The 19,159-nt window shown below is 45.2% G+C and overlaps 1 protein-coding gene across 2 annotated transcripts in view; it reads left to right on the top strand.

Moving 5' to 3' along the window:
* Positions 1-5,422: 5,422 nt before the first annotated feature.
* galnt11 (UDP-N-acetyl-alpha-D-galactosamine:polypeptide N-acetylgalactosaminyltransferase 11 (GalNAc-T11)) overlaps positions 5,423-19,159 on the top strand; it is a 29,439-nt gene continuing 15,702 nt past the window's right edge. The window contains exons 1-5 of one of the 2 annotated variants that reach the window (XM_033639306.2): positions 5,423-5,553; positions 8,580-8,836; positions 9,113-9,236; positions 13,504-13,670; positions 13,855-13,980. In XM_033639306.2, the coding sequence (XP_033495197.2) occupies positions 8,614-8,836; positions 9,113-9,236; positions 13,504-13,670; positions 13,855-13,980 (640 nt within the window). In that variant the 5' untranslated portion in view covers positions 5,423-5,553; positions 8,580-8,613. The remainder of the gene's footprint in view (positions 5,554-8,579; positions 8,837-9,112; positions 9,237-13,503; positions 13,671-13,854; positions 13,981-19,159) is intronic. The other variant, XM_033639307.2, reaches the window with a different exon arrangement.

Here is a 19,159-nt window from a genome sequence, read left to right as displayed (position 1 = left end):
AAGTAAACAGCGGCGGAAAAAAGCAGGGTTGAGACAACGGAGGCTTATGGAGAAGAGAAGCTATAAGCCGTGTCTCCCCTCTCTCATCATGGGCAACGTGACGTCACTGGCAAATAAGATGGACGAGCTGACAGCGGTCGCCAAAAGTCAGAAGGAGTACCGGGAATGTAGTCTTATGTGCTTCACCAGGACATTCCCGACACCAACGTCTCCATCAGCGGCTTCCAGACTGTTCGGGCCGACCGGGACTGCACCGAGAGCAGTAAGCGCAAAGGAGGGGGGCGTGTTGTTCTAGTAACTAACCGCTGGTGCAGTCCTGACCATATTTCCATTAAGGAACATATCTGTTGCCCAGACATTGAACTGTTCGCTGTTGGACTCAGGCCGTATTATTTGCCCAGGGAGTTTTCACATGCCATTATTGTAACTGTTTACATCCCCCCCTCTGCCAACCCGACGTCGGCATGTGATGTCATTCACTCCGCCATAGCCCGCCTGCAGACTAAACACCCGAGTGCCTTCATAGCTATCTCGGGTGACTTCAACCATGTCACCATGGCAACAACATTGCCCACATTCACACAGTATGTGAGCTGTCCTACCAGAGAGGAGAGGACACTGGACTTGCTGTATGCAAACGCCAAAGATGCATACAGCTGCTCCCCCCTCTGGGTAGGTCAGACCACAGCCTGGTGCACCTCAACCCCTGCTATGTACCACTAGTCAAGAGCCAGCCTGCGACCATGAGGACAGTGAGGAGATGGTCGGAGGAGACTTATGAGACACTGCAGGGCTGTTTTGGGGTGACAGACTGGCAGGCACTCTGTGAGCCACATGGGGAGGACATCGACGGGCTCACAGAATGCATCACGGACTACATCAGTTTCTGTGTGGACTCCACTGTCCCAGCCAGGACTGTCCATTGTTATCCAAATAACAAACCGTGGGTAACAAAGGACATCAAAGCCATCCTCAACTCAAAGAAGAGGGCCTTCAGAGCTGGTAACAGGGAGGAGGTGAGAACAATACAGGGGGAGCTGAAGATGAAGATCAGGGAGGCTAAGGAGAGATACAGGAGGAAGCTGGAGAGGAAACTCCAGCAGAACAACGTGAGAGAGGTCTGGAGTGGAATGAGGACCATCACTGGCTTCAGGACCAACAACCACAGAGGAGTTGAAGGCAGCATGGACAGGGCCAATGAACTGAATCTGTTTTTTAACAGATTTGACACTGCTGGCCCTGCCCATCCCCCCCCGACTCTTCTGCTGTCTGTCTTGGTCAACCATCTCCCCCTCTGCCCTCCTCCCCCACTCCTCCCTCTCACACCTCAACACCCTCCTGCTTGACCCCCCCTCCTCCTCCTCCTCCTCACACCTCCTCTCCCTGTGGTCAGACTGACTGCTCTCTCCATCATGAGGACTACACCCCTCCCCCACGTGTCGTCACCTCCACAATGTGCTTCACTGCTGACCATGTGAGAAGACAGCTGATGAGACTCCACTCAAATAAGGCTGCAGGCCCTGATGGTGTCAGCCCTAGGGTGCTCAAAGCCTGTGCCCCCCAGCTATGTGGAGTACTTCAGCATGTCTTCAACATGAGCCTGAGTCTCCAGAGGGTCCCCTTGCTGTGGAAGACATCCTGCCTCGTTCCTGTGCCAAAGACGTCACGTCCCAGTGGCTCCAAGGACTACAGACCCATGGCATTGACCTCCCACATCATGAAGACCCTGGAGAGACTCGTCTTGGAGCAGCTCTGGCCCATGGTCAAGCCACTTTTGGACCCCCTCCAGTTCGCCTATCAGCCCCGACTTGGAGTTGAGGACGCCATCATCTACCTGCTCAACCGCGTCTACGCCCATTTGGATAAGCCAGCGAGCACTGTGAGGGTCATGTTTTTTGACTTCTCTAGTGCATTCAACACCATACGTCCAGCTCTACTGGGTGACAAGCTGACAGCAATGCAGGTGGATGCCCCCCTGGTGTCCTGGATTGTAGACTACTTGACTGGCAGACCACAGTATGTGCGCTTGCAACGCTGTGTGTCAGACAGAGTGGTCAGCAATACCGGGGCCACGCAGGGGACTGTCCTCTCTCCCTTCCTCTTCACCCTCTACACCACGGACTTCAGCTATTGCACTGAGACCTGCCATCTTCAGAAGTTTTCTGATGACTCTGCTATAGTTGGATGTATCACCAAGGGTGATGAGGATGAGTACAGGGCTGTTGTGGATAACTTTGTCACATGGTGTGAGCAGAACCATCTGCAGCTCAACGTGGCAAAGACAAAGGAACTGGCTGTGGATCTGAGGAGGACCAAGACACCGGTGACCCCTGTTTCCATCCAAGGGGTCAGTGTGGACATTGTAGAGGACTGTAAGTACCTGGGGGTACACATTGACAGTAAACTGGACTGGGTTAAGAACACTAACGCTCTCTACAGGAAGGGCCAGAGCCGTCTCTATTTTCTGAGGCGACTGAGGTCCTTCAACATCTGCCGGACTATGCTGAGGATTTTCTATGAGTCTGTGGTGGCCAGTGCTATCCTCTATGCTGTTGTGTGCTGGGGCAGCAGGCTGAGGGTGGCGGACGCCAACAGACTCAACAAATTGATCCGCAAGGCCAGTGACGTTGTGGGAACGGAGTGTGACTCTCTGATGGTGGTGTCAGAGAGGAGGATGCTGTCTAAGCTACGAACTATCTTGGACAATGTCTCACACCCACTCCACCATGTGCTGGTCAGGCACAAGAGTACTTTCAGTGGGAGACTCAAACCACCAAGATGTACCACTGAGCGCCACAGGAAATCATTCCTGCCTGTGGCCATCAAACTGTACAACTCCTCCCTCTGAGTGGCCCTGAGACTTTAACTTGTGCAATAACTTAATTTAACTTGTGCAATAACCCCATTCACCCTGACTGTATATATTGTGTTTGTGTAAATTTTGTTTACAATATATATATATATATATATATATATATATATATATATATATATATACATACATACAGTACAGGCCAAAAGTTTGGACACACCTTCTCATTCAATGCGTTTTCTTTATTTTCATGACTATTTACATTGTAGATTCTCACTGAAGGCATCAAAACTATGAATGAACACATGTGGAGTTATGTACTTAACAAAAAAAGGTGAAATAACTGAAAACATGTTTTATATTCTAGTTTCTTCAAAATAGCCACCCTTTGCTCTGATTACTGCTTTGCATACTCTTGGCATTCTCTCGATGAGCTTCAAGAGGTAGTCACCTGAAATGGTTTCCACTTCACAGGTGTGCCTTATCAGGGTTAATTAGTGGAATTTCTTGCTTTATCAATGGGGTTGGGACCATCAGTTGTGTTGTGCAAAAGTCAGGTTAATACACAGCCAACAGCCCTATTGGACAACTGTTACCTGTGACCTCTGCTTCTGAGGATAAGTTCATCCGAGTCACCAGCCTCAGAAATGGCAAGTTAACAGCAGCTCAGATCAGAGACCAGATGAATGCCACACAGAGTTCTAGCAGCAGACCCATCTCTAGAACAACTGTTAAGAGGAGACTGCGCCAATCAGGCCTTCATGGTCAAATAGCTGCTAGGAAACCACTGCTAAGGAGAGGCAACAAGCAGAAGAGATTTGTTTGGGCCAAGAAACACAAGGAATGGACATTAGACCAGTGGAAATCTGTGCTTTGGTCTGATGAGTCCAAATTTGAGATCTTTGGTTCCAACCGCCGTGTCTTTGTGAGACGCAGAAAAGGTGAACGGATGGATTCCACATGCGTGGTTCCCACTGTGAAGCATGGAGGAGGAGGTGTGATGGTGTGGGGGTGTTTTGCTGGTGACACTGTTGGGGATTTATTCAAAACTGAAGGCACACTGAACCAGCATGGCTACCACAGCATCCTGCAGCGACATGCCATCCCATCCGGTTTGCGTTTAGTTGGACGATCATTTATTTTTCAACAGGACAATGACCCCAAACACACCTCCAGGCTGTGTAAGGGCTATTTGACCAAGAAGGAGAGTGATGGAGTGCTGCGGCAGATGACCTGGCCTCCACAGTCACCGGACCTGAACCCAATCCAGATGGTTTGGGGTGAGCTGGACCGCAGAGTGAAGGCAAAGGGGCCAACAAGTGCTAAACACCTCTGGGAACTCCTTCAAGACTGTTGGAAAACCATTTCAGGTGACTACCTCTTGAAGCTCATGGAGAGAATGCCAAGAGTGTGCAAAGCAGTAATCAGAGCAAAGGGTGGCTATTTTGAAGAAACTAGAATATAAAACATGTTTTCAGTTATTTCACCTTTTTTTGTTAAGTACATAACTCCACATGTGTTCATTCATAGTTTTGATACCTTCAGTGAGAATCTACAATGTAAATAGTCATGAAAATAAAGAAAACGCATTGAATGAGAAGGTGTGTCCAAACTTTTGGCCTGTACTGTATATAATTTACGTTTATGTTTGTTAATAATTCCTGTTTATTTAACTATATATTTGTTAATACTATTGTTTAAATTTCTTATATTTTCATGTATCTTTCCTGTCTTGCAAGGAGCACCTGTAACATTAATAATTTCCCCTCGGGGATCAATAAAGTATTTCTGATTCTGATTCTGATTCTGATTTCCTGAGTGGCATAATGCGGTCTCCTCTTGCTGCACCCTTTGTGAGTCAGTGTGCAGTTGTTCTTATGTTGACAAACTCCCTGAGCAGAGGAGAAGTCAAGCCATATATAATCTTATACAACACACAAACATCTGCATATTTAACCATGTCATCCCAACTCAACAAATTATATTTATTCAATATTGAGCAATGATGAAAATGTGCTGATCTCTTGTCAAGGATTTTAAGTGTGTGTTTATACAGAGACTGTAATGGTTTCAGAGTAGTGGTGCTAGCCTGTGACCAGGTTGTTAAACGGTAAGTTGTGAGAAATGACCATAGAGTGCATGTGCATCTTAGCTGCATCTGCTGACATAAATTGTCGAGTAAACCTGAAGTTTGAAATATTGAATTTGGCCTGGTCACAGACTTTTTTCACCCGAGCCTTGAAAGAGAGTCAATGAGAGCTCCGAGGTACTTGTGTTCACATACAACCTGTAGCCTTTCTCTGGCTTGACACTAGAGCTGTTTGTCTTGGTGAAAAACATGCATAGCTACTTATTTCTACACATTTCGTTGTAAACAGCATTGCTTTAACCACACTGTTACATGAACCATGGAGTTAGTGAGTTAATTAGCAACTTGTGTCATCCTTACAGGGCGCACCGCCTGCTCGAGCCCAAAAAAACAAAACAAACCAAATGTGGGTTTCAAATAGTTTCATCGTTTTATTTTGAAAGTTGTGACCTGAACACTTCATTTTAACAGGAGTGTGGTTCATTTAATTGTGAAAGTCTTGAGCGGAAGTCACGTGGTTTCTTGCTGTGACGTAGACAGACGGAGGGTTTGTGTTGATGTGCAGCTTCAGTCAGAAGCTCACTGGAGATCCTGCTGATTCAAAGCTCGGCGGCTAACTGACCGTGGAGCGGAGGCTACAAGCTGATGAGCCGTGAGTAGAGTTTGGTCCTGAAGCGGAACTGTGGACTTTCATCTAACAAGTGTTTCTGAGGGAACTATTTAAACCCGGAAACTTCAACTTATCGGCACATTCCACCTCTGAGGCTAGCTAACCTCCGCTATACTACCCAGTTCCATTATCGGACGCGGTTTAAGCTAGCGTAGCCAGATGAGCTTTCTCGTTACTGTCCTTAAATGTGTTCAGTGCTGTGAAGTTCAGAAGTGAAACAGTGTCTGTGTCACTTCCGGTCAACAACACTGGCGAGTTGTTTTCATTTGTTGTCATGTCAAATCAACCGGAATCCTCGGTCCCGTTATTTTTCTTCTCTGCGCGTTTCTTCGTGTTCGATGATTGAATTTTTCTCTTAAGCTGTAAAAATGATTTTGCTACTAACGTGACACCTGAAGGGTCAGTGTGTGTCACACCTGACGGCCAGAGTGTGTCACACCTGCAGCTCTTAAACTGAGTTTAATCTCAGTTTTACACGATCTAGCTCCTTGGGTTCACTCTGGACGGTCTTCACCGACCTCCGTTTAAAATCCGCGCAGTTTGAGGAGAAATGGCAAGAAGACATTGATCCGCTGATCGATACAAATGATCAGTGACGTTTCTGAACTCCACAACTTCCTGTCTGTAATACGGCATATATTCCTGTTCAATGATAACATACTGTCACGTGTCATGAAGGGTTCATACTGCAGGTGCTGCTGCTCACAGGTGAGCCTCAAGCTGGCCTCACATTCAGCAGGTGAGGGCAGAGTTGAGGGGGGGAGTTAAGGGTAGAGTTGAGGGGGGGGGTTAAGGGGGGGTTAAGGGCAGAGGTGAGGGGGGAGTTAAGGGGGGGTTAAGGGCAGAGTTGGGGGGGGGGTTAAGGGCAGAGGTGAGGGGGGAGTTAAGGGCAGAGTTGAGGGGGGAGTAAGGGCAGAGTTGAGGGGGGAGTTAAGGGCAGAGGTGGGGGGGAGTTAAGGGCAGAGTTAAGGGGGGGTTAAGGGCAGAGGTGAGGGGGGAGTTAAGGGGGGGTTAAGGGCAGAGTTGAGGGGGGAGTTAAGGGCAGAGGTGAGGGGGGAGTTAAGGGCAGAGTTAAGGGGGAGTTAAGGGCAGAGGTGAGGGGGGAGTTAAGGGGGGGTTAAGGGCAGAGGTGAGAGTTAAGGGCAGAGGTGAGGGGGGAGTTAAGGGGGGGTTAAGGGCAGAGTTAAGGGGGGGTTAAGGGCAGAGGTGAGGGGGGAGTTAAGAGGGGGTTAAGGGCAGAGTTGAGGGGGGAGTTAAGGGCAGAGGTGAGGGGGGAGTTAAGGGGGGGTTAATGGCAGAGGTGAGAGTTAAGGGCAGAGGTGAGGGGGGAGTTAAGGTAAAGGTGACTTGGATCTCTGAGTGAATGATCTTACTGCTGTGAGAGCATAGACGTGTGGTGACACCTCGATGCTGTCTAAAACACACTGTAACATTCATGGAACCTTTATTCTGTCTGTAGAACTCAGACACGTGTCACTGGGTCACCGTGTGTTTGACATGTGGACCACATGAGACCAGGTCATGGACCACCACCGTCAGACAGGACAGACCTGGACAAGTAAAGGTTTCAATGACCTCAGAGTGTGTTTCATTCAGACACCGTCAGGGCGTCACTTTAAAGGCACTGTATGTAAGAATGTGGCCAAAATGGGTACTGCACTCAAATTCAAAATACTGCCGCGAGTCGTGTCCGCCCCCCCTCCCCTACAGACTCGAGGCGCTGAGACTCTACTGACTGCGTGACTGGTAGACAGCAGTGGGTGGCTCAACAGGCCAAAACACAAATTCAAAACATAAACATGAGTTGCAGACTGCAAAATTTTTTTTAGATGCGAATATTCTGGCTGTACTATTGTTGTGGGTGAGATCAGTATGTTATATGAACATTATTCCTTAGTCTCTGTGACATATTAGTATTATTTTTACAACTATTTGCTTTAGATTTCTTACATATAGCTCCTTTAATGTCCAACATGCCTCCACATCACTCAGTCCGTTTCCATGGAAACAGTGAAGTGTTTCTACAGTCACAGCTGGATGAGGACATCTAACTGGCCTACTGTCCTTGTCCCAGTACACAAGCACGGGAGGGGAATCCATTTATTGAGCCAAGTATGTGCGACTCCTCTACGATAGGTGGAGATATGCCCCCTTTCAGCTTGTTAGTATTGGACCTTTTTCCTGTTGACCTATTACGTCACAGACCAAACAATGGACAAACAAGTTAGCTACGGTTAGCTAGCAGCTAACTGCTACCATGGTGGACAACTTTACAGCTCTGTACATTTGGTCCGTCCAAAAACTGTCTCCCTCCTTGTCCTCGCAAACGAAGAGGCCATTAACCGTCAGATGACGGGGACGGTGAAGGACAGGCCGACTTATGAGAGAATCACCGAAGGACTGACCAGCCGCGGCTTCCCTCCCACATCACTGTTTACGTCACACGCTGAGCTACACGTTTTGTTACTTGCTCACGCCTCCCATTGCCCCGAAAAAGATGTGTGTGTGTGTGTGTGCGTGTGTGTGTGTGTGTGTGTGTGTGTGTGTGTGTGTGTGTGTGTGTGTGTGTGTCCAGGATACACTGACTCTGCAGAGACAGGGTGAATGATTAACAGGACACCTGACTCCTCAGCTCGTCTCCGTGGTAACTCACCTGCTCAGGTGTGTGTCAGCTGACAGCCAGGTGATGATTCAGTGACTGTAGGTCAGACGGAGCTACGACTCCCTGTGTGTTTTATCAAACAGGGTGAAACAGCTGTTTCTTGTTCTGTACGACCTCCATCGTCATCACGCAGCGTCTCATCGTCCGCACTGACGTTGTCACGCCTCATTTTTATTTTGGCGTTAGAGTTTGAAAGGAACTGCAGTAGAGTCACATTTCCTGCTGCGTGACGCCATCGAAGCATTAAACTGTCAGATCAAAGAATCACATGATCAACACATGACATCATCGTCTCTCTCTCTCTCTCTCTCTCTCTCTCTCTCTCTCTCTCTCTCCCTCCCTGTAGCAGTGTGATGTAAGGCGATGCTCGCTCGGCCACCATGGCCAGTGTCACGCTGAGGTACTTCTGTTATGGCTGCCTCGTCACCTCGGCGACCTGGTCCGTCCTCCTCTTCCTCTACTTCTCTCTGGGGGTGGAGCCTGGCCATGGCAGGACCCCCCTGCAGCACCGCAGCCAGCCCATTACCAAGGGCCTGGCTGTCAGGAGGGTGGGGCGTCGGCCTCTGCCGGCCAATAAGGGGGTGGAGCTGTCGCCAGAGATGGGTGAGTGGTGGTGTGTTCAGGGGCGGCTGGGAAAATTGACCTTTTTGTCCATAACTGAAGAATTCGTCCACTGACTGTGACAAAACTGACACCTGACTGGTGGGCGGAGACAAATAATAGACTGAATGAGTGAATGTGACGCTCAGACAGGAAATTGAGTTGAAGTAAAGCTCCAGCAGCCCAACAGAGAACAGGACGCCACCTTAATCAATTAAAGGTCACAGTGGTCGCTGTAACAGTCACACGGTCAGCTGACGTCACTGCATCTGTCCACAGGGATGATATTTAACGAAGCAGACCAGGAAGTGAGGGACACTGGGTACCATCGACACGCCTTCAACGTCCTCATCTCCACCAGACTGGGTAACCACCGAGAGCTGCCCGACACCAGAGACTCCCAGTAAGAGGCACCACACACACACACACACACACACACACACACACCTATACCTGACACTGAGTTTATCATGACATCACCACCAGTCTGGAGCCAATCAGGGTCCAGCAGTGAAGACTGTTTTCTACAACATGTCCTCGTGTCTCTTTTTTTGATGTCGTCCACACTGTGAGTAGGACCCTAAAAACAGAGACACGCCCCTCTTGTAATCAGCGCCCTGTAGACCAACTTTTATTGGACGTCACAGTCAGATCACAGCAGCGCCTCCTGGTGGCAGAAAAACAGCGGACATCAGAGAGACAAAGGGGACATACCCGGAATAAAAATGTCTTGAGGCTACTGTTGATGATGCAATTTTCTTGGCTGTGTGGATCATTGACTGTTTATAAAGATGGACACAGTATCAGGGTTTTCCCTGCATAGAAAATACTTTGGTGGCTGCCAAAGCCGTTTTAGCCCTCCGCCAATGGAAAATCCCCTCCGCCAAAGAGGGGTGTGGGAGCGGGTAAGGGAGGGGAAAATAAAAAATAAAAAATTCAAATCTCAGTGCAACCACTCATAGTTCAGTCATCATGGTTCAGACTAGGGATGTAACGATTAAAAATTCCCAATGGTTAGTATTACCGTTTCAAATTTTAATTATCATTAAAACCGTGTTTGATTACCGCACTTTGAAAAACTCACGGTGAAACTGCTCATTGCCTGGAAAAGCAGCAGCAGTAGTTCCTCAGACACAAACTTGCGTGCACAGTTTGCAATGTTTGGCCTCTGAAAACATGGCGGAAGGCACCGAAGCCACCTGCACAGACAGTGCTCCGGAGATTTTTCGTGTCGTGACTTGGTCGACAGACATGACACACTACACGCTGGTACTCACTAATTATCCCCGGTCGTCTTTCACGACGTGTGTGATGTCATCGGGTTATTCTTGTCCTGTTTTTATTATTTTCACTATTATTTGTGTCACTGTATGTGTTCATGTGCCAGCTGAACTGTTGTTGTAGTCACCTAAAAGCGTCAGCAGATGGCAGGAGCTACATTTGAAGCGCCATACGTAAACATTCAAGCTACTCTATCCTCCACAACAAGTTCCTGCAAATGTTTCACAATAAAAGCCTGTTTAGAAAATGGAGGGATTCTCTCAGCCGAGGTTATAAGGGGCTTTTAATTTGAAACAAGTTCAGGAAGTGTTGAGTTTGAAATGACAGCGCCATGCATTAACTTTATCAAGGCAACGGGAGCGGAAAAAAAGTAAATATATAAACACACAGAGGGATTAATAAATAACGGACCGTCTATAATGTAGTTTGTTTCAAATGAAGCTGGGAGCCTCTGCAGTTGTGGTGAGTAAAAGCCCCGCCGCTATTTGTTAATGTTATTACTTTATGTCCGTCTCCATTATGAAGAAATAACATTGTTTGCTAGCTTGATGCTAATGACAGTAACATTAACTCAGCGGGTTGACAAAGTGCCTCTGCTGTTTCACACCATCATTTCCCCCTTTTACTCTGTGTGGTAACATCCCTAGAGGAAATATTAAAACGCTGGGGTGTTGTCATACAGTTGTTTACGGCAGCAGATCGTTCTGTGTTTCTACTGGTCAAAGTGAGGGCTGTGATGGGAGTAATCGTGAATGACAAAAAGAAAATCAAACATGCTAGACAGTACATTGTGCTCTTTAATTTATTTGTTTTTCAAAATAAATTGGTTAAATGATTTCAGTGTGTATGTAAGTGCTTTTTGAACATTTTGAGCACATTTTAACAATACTGCGATCATTTAAATTTAATTGTAATTTTTTAATTATATATACTTTATATATTTTATATATACTTTACTTCTAATGATTATAATTTTAGGCCAATTAAGTGATCCAGTCTCTGCAGCAGAATTTGATGGTCAATTGTGTCAAACGCCGCACTAAGATCTAATAAACAAGTACAGAGACGAGTCCTTTGTCTGAAGCAATCAGAAGGTCATTTGTAATTTTAACTAGTGCTGTCTCAGTGCTATGATGCACTCTAAATCCTGACTGAAATTCCTCAAATAAATTATTATCATGGAGAAAATCACACAGCTGGTCTGCGACTACTTTCTCAAGGATCTTTGACATAAAGGGAAGATTAGATATTGGTCTATAGTTGGCTAACACCTCTGGATCCAGGGTGGACTTTTTTAGTAGAGGTTTAATTACAGCTACCTTAAAAGACTGTGGTACATAGCCTGTTAATAGGGATATATTGATCATATCTAATATATGAGTGTTAACTAAAGGAAAGACCTCCTTAAGTAGCCTAGTTGGGATGGGGTCTAAGAGACACGTTGATGATTTAGATGAAGAAATCACTGCGGTCAATTCTTGAAGAGAAATTGGGGAGAAGCAATCTAAATATATATTAGGTCTTACAGCTGTGTTTGAGGTTAGATAGGTACTATCTGAGGACAGGAGGTCATGAATTTTGCCTCTGATAGTTAGAATTTTGTCATTAAAAAAGCTCATAAAATCATTACTGCTAAGGGCTAAAGGAATACAAGGCTCAATAGAGCTTTGACTCTCAGTCAGCCTGGCTACAGTGCTGAATAGAAACCTGGGGTTATTCTTGTTTTCTTCTATTAATGCTGAGTAATAGTTTGCTCTGGCATTGCGGAGGCCCCTCTTATAAGTTTTGAGACTGTCTGTCCAGATTAAACGAGATTCTTCCAGTTTGGTTAATCGCCAATTCCTTTCAAATTTTCGCGATATTTGTTTTAACTTACGGGTTTGAGAGTTATACCAAGGAGCGAACTTTCTTTGCTTTGTTAACTTCTTTTTAAGAGGAGCTACAGAGTCGAGCGTTGTTCGCAGCGAGCCTACGGCACTATAAACAAAATGATCAATTCGGGAGAGGTTAAAGTCGGTACAGGAAACCTCTGTTACTGAAGGACATGGTATTGGATTTAACGACGGAGTAATCTTTTCCTTAAATTTTGTGACAGCACTATCTGATAAACATCTAGTATAGTAACTGTGGCTGAGTGGCGTGTAATCGAGTAAAAAGAAATCAAAAGTAATCAAATGATGATCCGATAGTGAGGGATTCTGTGGAAAGTTGTTAGGTTGCTGTTAGGTTATCAATTTCAATTCCATACGTCAGAACTAGATCAAGGGTATGGTTAAAACAGTGAGTTGGTTTATTAATCCCCCTGAGGGGAAATGAATTTTCAATTTTTTCACTCTTTTGTCAATCAATCAATCAATCAATCAATATCCTTTATTTTAACCAGGTAAAAAACTCATTGAGATTTAAAACCTTTTTTCCAAGAGTGACCTGGCCAAGACAGCAGCACAACAGCAAAATGGTTACACCAAACACACAAGACACAAATAAAATAGAATCACACATTAACACACAGGTCCGAAAGACACACACATGCACAAACAGGACCTATACATGCACAAAGTGTATAATCAACCAACCAAATAATCAACCACTGGTTACTGATAATAATGAACCACTGGTTACTGATAATAATGAACCACTAGTTACTGATCACAATGAACCACAGGTTACTGATAATAATGAACCACTGGTTACTGATAATAATGAACCACTGGTTACTGATAATAATGAACCACTAGTTACTGATCACAATGAACCACAGGTTACTGATAATAATGAACCACTGGTTACTGATAATAATGAACCACAGGTTACTGATAATAATGAACCACTAGTTACTGATCACAATGAACCACAGGTTACTGATAATAATGAACCACTGGTTACTGATAATAATGAACCACAGGTTACTGATAATAATGAACCACTAGTTACTGATCACAATGAACCACAGGTTACTGATAATAATCAACCACTGGTTACTGATAATAATCAACCACTGGTTACTGATAATAATGAACCACTGGTTACTGATCACAATGAACCACAGGTTACTGATAATAATGAACCACTGGTTACTGATAATAATCAACCACTGGTTACTGATAATAATGAACCACTGGTTACTGATAATAATGAACCACTAGTTACTGATCACAATGAACCACTGGTTACTGATAATAATCAACCACTGGTTACTGATAATAATCAACCACTAGTTACTGATAATAATAAACCACTGGTTACTGATAACAATGAACCACTGGTTACTGATAATAATGAACCACTGGTTACTGATCACAATCAACCACTGGTTACTGATAATAATCAACCACTAGTTACTGATAATAATCAACCACTGGTTACTGATCATTAATGTCTTCCTGCAGGTGTAGGGATAAGGTGTACCCTCTTGCTCTACCTTCTGCCAGCGTAGTGATCTGTTTCTTCAATGAGGCGTTCTCTGCCCTGCTGAGGACCGTCCACAGTGTGCTGGACCGAACGCCGGCCTACCTGTTACATGAGATCATCCTGGTTGATGACCACAGCGAGCTGGGTAACATCCACATTAGTTTCATGATGTTGATTGTGTGTGCTGGTGGTTATATGTTGTCTTTATCTCCTTCCTGTTCCTCCAGTAGCAGAACGCCACTGAGCATCTCTCATGTCTCTGCTGATACTCTATATGTTGTCCACACGCCATGTTGGTTCTCCTCAGATGTCTGTGTGTGTTTATTCAGAGGAGCTGAAGGATGACTTGGATCGGTATGTCAGGGACGAGCTGCAGGACAAAGTCAAACTGGTGAGGAACCAGAGGAGGGAAGGACTCATCAGAGGACGCATGATAGGAGCCTCACATGCTACTGGTATGTCCTACAACCTCACATCTCACCTCCTTAACCCTCATAACCTTTTCCCTGCATCCTCATTCCCTACTTCCTTCATCCATGCATTCTTGTTGCTGCTTCCTTAATTTGTTCGTTCTTTGTCACCACATCAGTTCATTCATACTTCTCTATGTCACAACGGCAACTCTAAAGACCAGCCTCTTTCCCTAAACCCTAAACCCTACACCCTACATCCTATACCCTACACCCTACACTCTACACTCTACACCCTATACCCTGTACCCTACACCCTACACCCTACACTCTATACCCTAAACCCTACACCCTACACTCTACACTCTATACCCTAAACCCTACACCATATATCCTGCCCCACAATTTTGTTGACAAATGTTTTCAGCACTATTGTTCCATCTCTGCTCTCCATAATCAATTGCTCACTGGTTTCTGGTTGTGTCCCGTCCCATTTCAAGCAAGCAGTTGTTCAGCTGCTTCTTAATAAGGCCAATCTTGTCCCCTCTGTTCTTAGCAACTATCGGCCCATTTCCAAGCTGCAGTTTGTGTCTAAAATTTTAGAAAAAGCTGTGGCGAACCAGTTAGTTACTGCTTTGGACAGATACAATATTTCTGATAAATTTCAGTCCGGTTATCGTCAGTTACATTCCACAGAAACCGCTCTTCTCAGGGTCTCCAATGACATCATGATGGCCTCTGATGCTGGTAAATGCACGATCCTGGTTCTGCTTGATCTCAGTGCAGCCTTTGACACTGTTGATCACCACATCCTTGTAGACCGGCTGAGGGACTGGTTAGACATCTCAGGAACGGCCCTTTACTGGTTTAAATCTAGGGATGCACGATAACTTTTTTCCCCACCAACAAAACTGTGGGAAGTAGGGGTGCGCAGGGTGCTGCAGCAACCCCTGGTGGAAGGGGAAAAAAATTAAATTAAATTAATTAAAAAAAATAGGAAAACTTTTGAAAGTTTTTTTTTTCAAAAGTGGATAACCTGTTAGATTACAAAATGTTATTTTTGAAACTACATTTAACGATAAAGTTGACTTTGACTTGTCTCACGCAACTTTGCATAGTCCGTAACGAGGCGCACAAGGTGCAACATCAAGGAGTTCAACATGGCAATCATGATTGGATTTTGGATTTCTTTATGAAAAAAAGAAAAGATAAACCTAGCAGCTCAGAATCACAACTGACAGCAGCAGCACACATGATACTACAAGTGCAAGTCAAGCTAGTGGAGAGGAGGAGGCTAGCACCATGCGACAAGAGGATGCCAAAGAGGAGGCTGAAGCTAACAGCAGCAACAGCAGCTCCGTGCAACGAGGAGAGCCTGGGGGAGAGAAGGAAACAGGCGCCAACAGCACCCGCACCCATGTGGAGGAAGCTAGCACTAGCGGCACCCACCCAGAACCAAGAGCAGCTAACGTTACAAGAGGACAACAACCACTGTTAACACATCCCTGCCAGCCTCATAACCATTCTTTTCCTGGTAGGCGTTTTGGAGAGGAAGGCTTTTCCCGTTCTTTTCCACCTCGGTGGTTTGAAAAGTGGGGATGTTTTTTGTTTTACATGCCTTCAGGCTGTGCAGAAAAAGCTAGTAGCTGTAGATGAAGATCGGGATGGGCGGCAGTTTGTAGACAGAGGCTTTTCCAACTGGCGTAAGGCCACAGCAAAATTGAGTTTGCACAAGAAATCGCCAGTACACAGAGATGCTATCCGAACACTGGCTGGGTTAAAGCAAACGCTAATAAGTGCCCTACTTTTTGATGCAGCAGCAAAAGAACAGCAGACAGCAAGGAATGTCCTGGAGATTTTGTTCCGTTCCATTTCTTTTCTAGGAAGGAAAGGACTGCCCTTTAGAGGAGACACAACATGGGATGGTGTCCTGTACGAGTTGATGTTGGAGCGGACCTATAACTTACTCAAAGAAAGAGAATGGATCATGAAGCGAGACAATTGGAATAGCAACACAATCCAAAATGAGATCATTGCGCAGTTTGCACATTCTGTGCAAAGGGCAGTTTGTATCTCGTGCATTGGGCAGTGTTTTTTACAGGCTGACAGCTGATGGCACAACTGATATCAGCACTGCAGAGCAGTTTTCCTGCTCTCTTCAGTATGTTGACAACGATCTTGAGACACACAGTGACTTTTTGGGATTTTACAACTGCCCTGACACTACTGCAGAGACACTATATTTATGCATCAAAGACATTCTATTGAGGCTGAACATTCCTCTTATTAGTCTCCATGGATATTGCTTTGACGGTGCCTCTAACATGTCAGGCCGTGTGTCTGGGGTCCAGGCCCGATTGAAAGAAGTAAGCCCTCATTCACTATATGTGCACTGCTGTAATCACCGCCTGAATCTTGTACTTCAGGAATTGACACACGAGGTGAGCCTAGTAGCAGAAGGACTAAACTTTGTGCAGGGTGTTTCTGTGCTCATCAAAGAGTCAGCTAAACGCAAGGAGCTGTTTCAGTCACTATTCAACTGTGATGACGTCATCATCAATATTTTGGGCTTGTGTCCAACACGATGGTGTGTGAGAACTAAAGCGATTCAGCGCTGCTGCTCACCCTACCCTGTCTTACTGGCCACACTGGGCTTGAAGGAGGACAAAAGTCTGAGAGGGGAAACCAGGGCCAAAGTAGCCGGATTTCATAAACAGGCACTGAAAGGCAGAACTCTTTTCAGCCTTTGTTGCTGTGAAGCGCTGTTTGGCCCTTGTGAGGCAGTGGCGAAAACACTGCAGAGCAAAAAGGCATGTGCTCTGGGTGTCATTGAGTGTGTGAACCTTCTGAAGGAGCGAGTAAGGGCACTGTGAGGTGATCAATGAAGTACAAGCGAGTGGTCTTAAAAATGCCCAGTGATGCTGAATCCATGACCATGACCATGCCCAGGCAAAGCAAAACACCTGCCATTATCAACAGACCACAAGCACAGAAGAACTACAGTGCCCTCCAAAAATATTGGAACAGTGAGTCCAATTCGTTTACTTTTGTTGTAGACTGAAAACATTTGGGTTTGACATCAAAAGATGAATATGAGACAAGAGATCAACATTTCAGCTTTTATTTCCAGGTATTTACATCTGGATCTGATACACAACTTAGAAGATAGCATTATTTGTAATGGAACACAAAATTTTTAGGTGAGCAACAGTATTGGAACATATAAACTTAAAATAGATTAAAGTGAATGAGACTTAATATTTAGTTGCAAATCCTTTGCTTTCAATAACTGCATCAAGCCTGTGACCCATTGACATCACCAAACGTTTGCATTCTTCTTTTGTGATGCTTTTCCAGGCTTTCAACGCAGCCTCTTTCAGTTGTTGTTTGTTTTGGGGGGTTACTCCCTTCAGTCTCCTCTTCAGCAGGTAAAATGCATGCTCTATTGGGTTTAAGTCTGGAGACTGACTTGGCCAGTCTAAAACCTTCCACTTCTTGCCCCTGATGAACTCCTTTGTTGTTTTGGCAGTGTGTTTTGGGTCGTTATCTTGCTGCATGATGAAGGATCATCCAATCAGTTTGGTTGCATCTTTCTTTAAATTAGCAGACAAAATGTTTCTGTAGACTTCTGAGTTCATTTTGCTGCTGCCATCATGTGTTACATCATCAATGAAGATGAAAGAGCCCGTCCCAGAAGAAGCCATGCAAGCCCAAGCCATGACATTACCTCCACCGTGTTTCACAGATGAGCTTGTATGTTTGGGATCATGAGCAGATCCTTTCTTTCTCCAAACTTTCGCCTTTCCATCACTTTGGAAAAAGTTAATCTTTGTCTCATCAGTCCATAAAACTTTTTCCCAGAATTTTTGAGGCTCATCTCTGTACCTTTTGGCAAATTCCAGCCTGGCCTTCCTATTCTTCTTGCTAATGAGTGGTTTGCATCTTCTGGTGTAGCCTCTGTACTTTTGTTCATGAAGTCTTCTGCGAACAGTAGATTGTGATACCTTCACTCCTGCCCTCTGGAGGTTGTTGCTGATGTCACTAACAGTTGTTTTAGGGTCTTTCTTGACAGCTCTCACAATGTTTCTGTCATCAACTGCTGATGTTTTCCTTGGTCTACCTGTTCGACGTCTGTTGCTTAGTACACCAGTGGTTTCTTTCTTCTTCAGGACATTCCAAATGGTTGTACTGGCTATGGCCAATGTTTGTGCAATGGCTCTGATTGATTGTCCATCTTCTCTCAGATTCACAATTGCTTCTTTTTCACCCATAGACAGCTCTCTGGTTTTCATGTTGGTTCCACCTCTAAATGCAGTCTGCACAGGCAAAACCTATCGTACCCAATCTGACACTGAGCTCAGACATTCAGTGCTATTTATTGTTTGAATAATCAATGTAATTGGGAGACACCTGGGCAACAAAACACACCTGTCAGTCACATGTTCCAATACTTTTGCTCTCATGAAAAATGGGTGGGTTCAAACAAAAGGTGCTATCTTCTAAGTTGTGTATCAGATCCAGATGTAAATACCTGGAAATAAAAGCGGAAATGTTGATCTCTTGTCCCATATTCATCTTTTGATGTCAAACCCAAATATTTTCAGTCTACAATAAAAATAAAGGCATTGGCCTCACTGTTCCAATACTTTTGGAGGGCACTGTATAACAGGCTCTATACGAGGTCAGATGGAGGTCAGAGTTTTACGAAGCTGTGGACTTGATTCAGTCTGAACTCAGCAGACGATTTGATCAGGATGGGATGACAGTCGTGGCATCCAGGGAGAAGACGATCAACAACGCGGCAAATGGAAAGCCATCAGCAGTACTAGACACACAGTCTCCCCACAGAGTTTGACCTCAGCCGACTGCAACTTCAGCTTCAGATGCTGGGAGACATCTTTAAAGAGACTGCTCCTTGCAGCACAGTACAGGAAGTTGTCGCAGGTTTCTCAAAACTTCACGTGCATAACAGAACTCTTTATGGAGAAATTGAGAAACTAATTAAACTTTGCATGTGCCTCCCTATATCTGTCGCTTTGTCTGAGAGGAGTTTCTCCACACTCAGACGCCTTAAACCCTGGCTCAGGAGCACTATGTCACAGAAGAGACTTACACAACTCACACTCATGCATGTGCACGCGGACAACGTTGAACAATTGGATATACATGACATGATGAGAAGTTTCATCAGTGTGACCCCAAAACACATTTGGAGTACTATCAT

This window comes from Epinephelus lanceolatus, chromosome 20, assembly GCF_041903045.1.
Source record: "Epinephelus lanceolatus isolate andai-2023 chromosome 20, ASM4190304v1, whole genome shotgun sequence".
NCBI lineage: Eukaryota > Metazoa > Chordata > Actinopteri > Perciformes > Serranidae > Epinephelus > Epinephelus lanceolatus.
The sequence above is the reverse complement of the archived record's forward strand: the minus strand, read 5'-3'. Positions and strand labels throughout refer to the sequence as shown.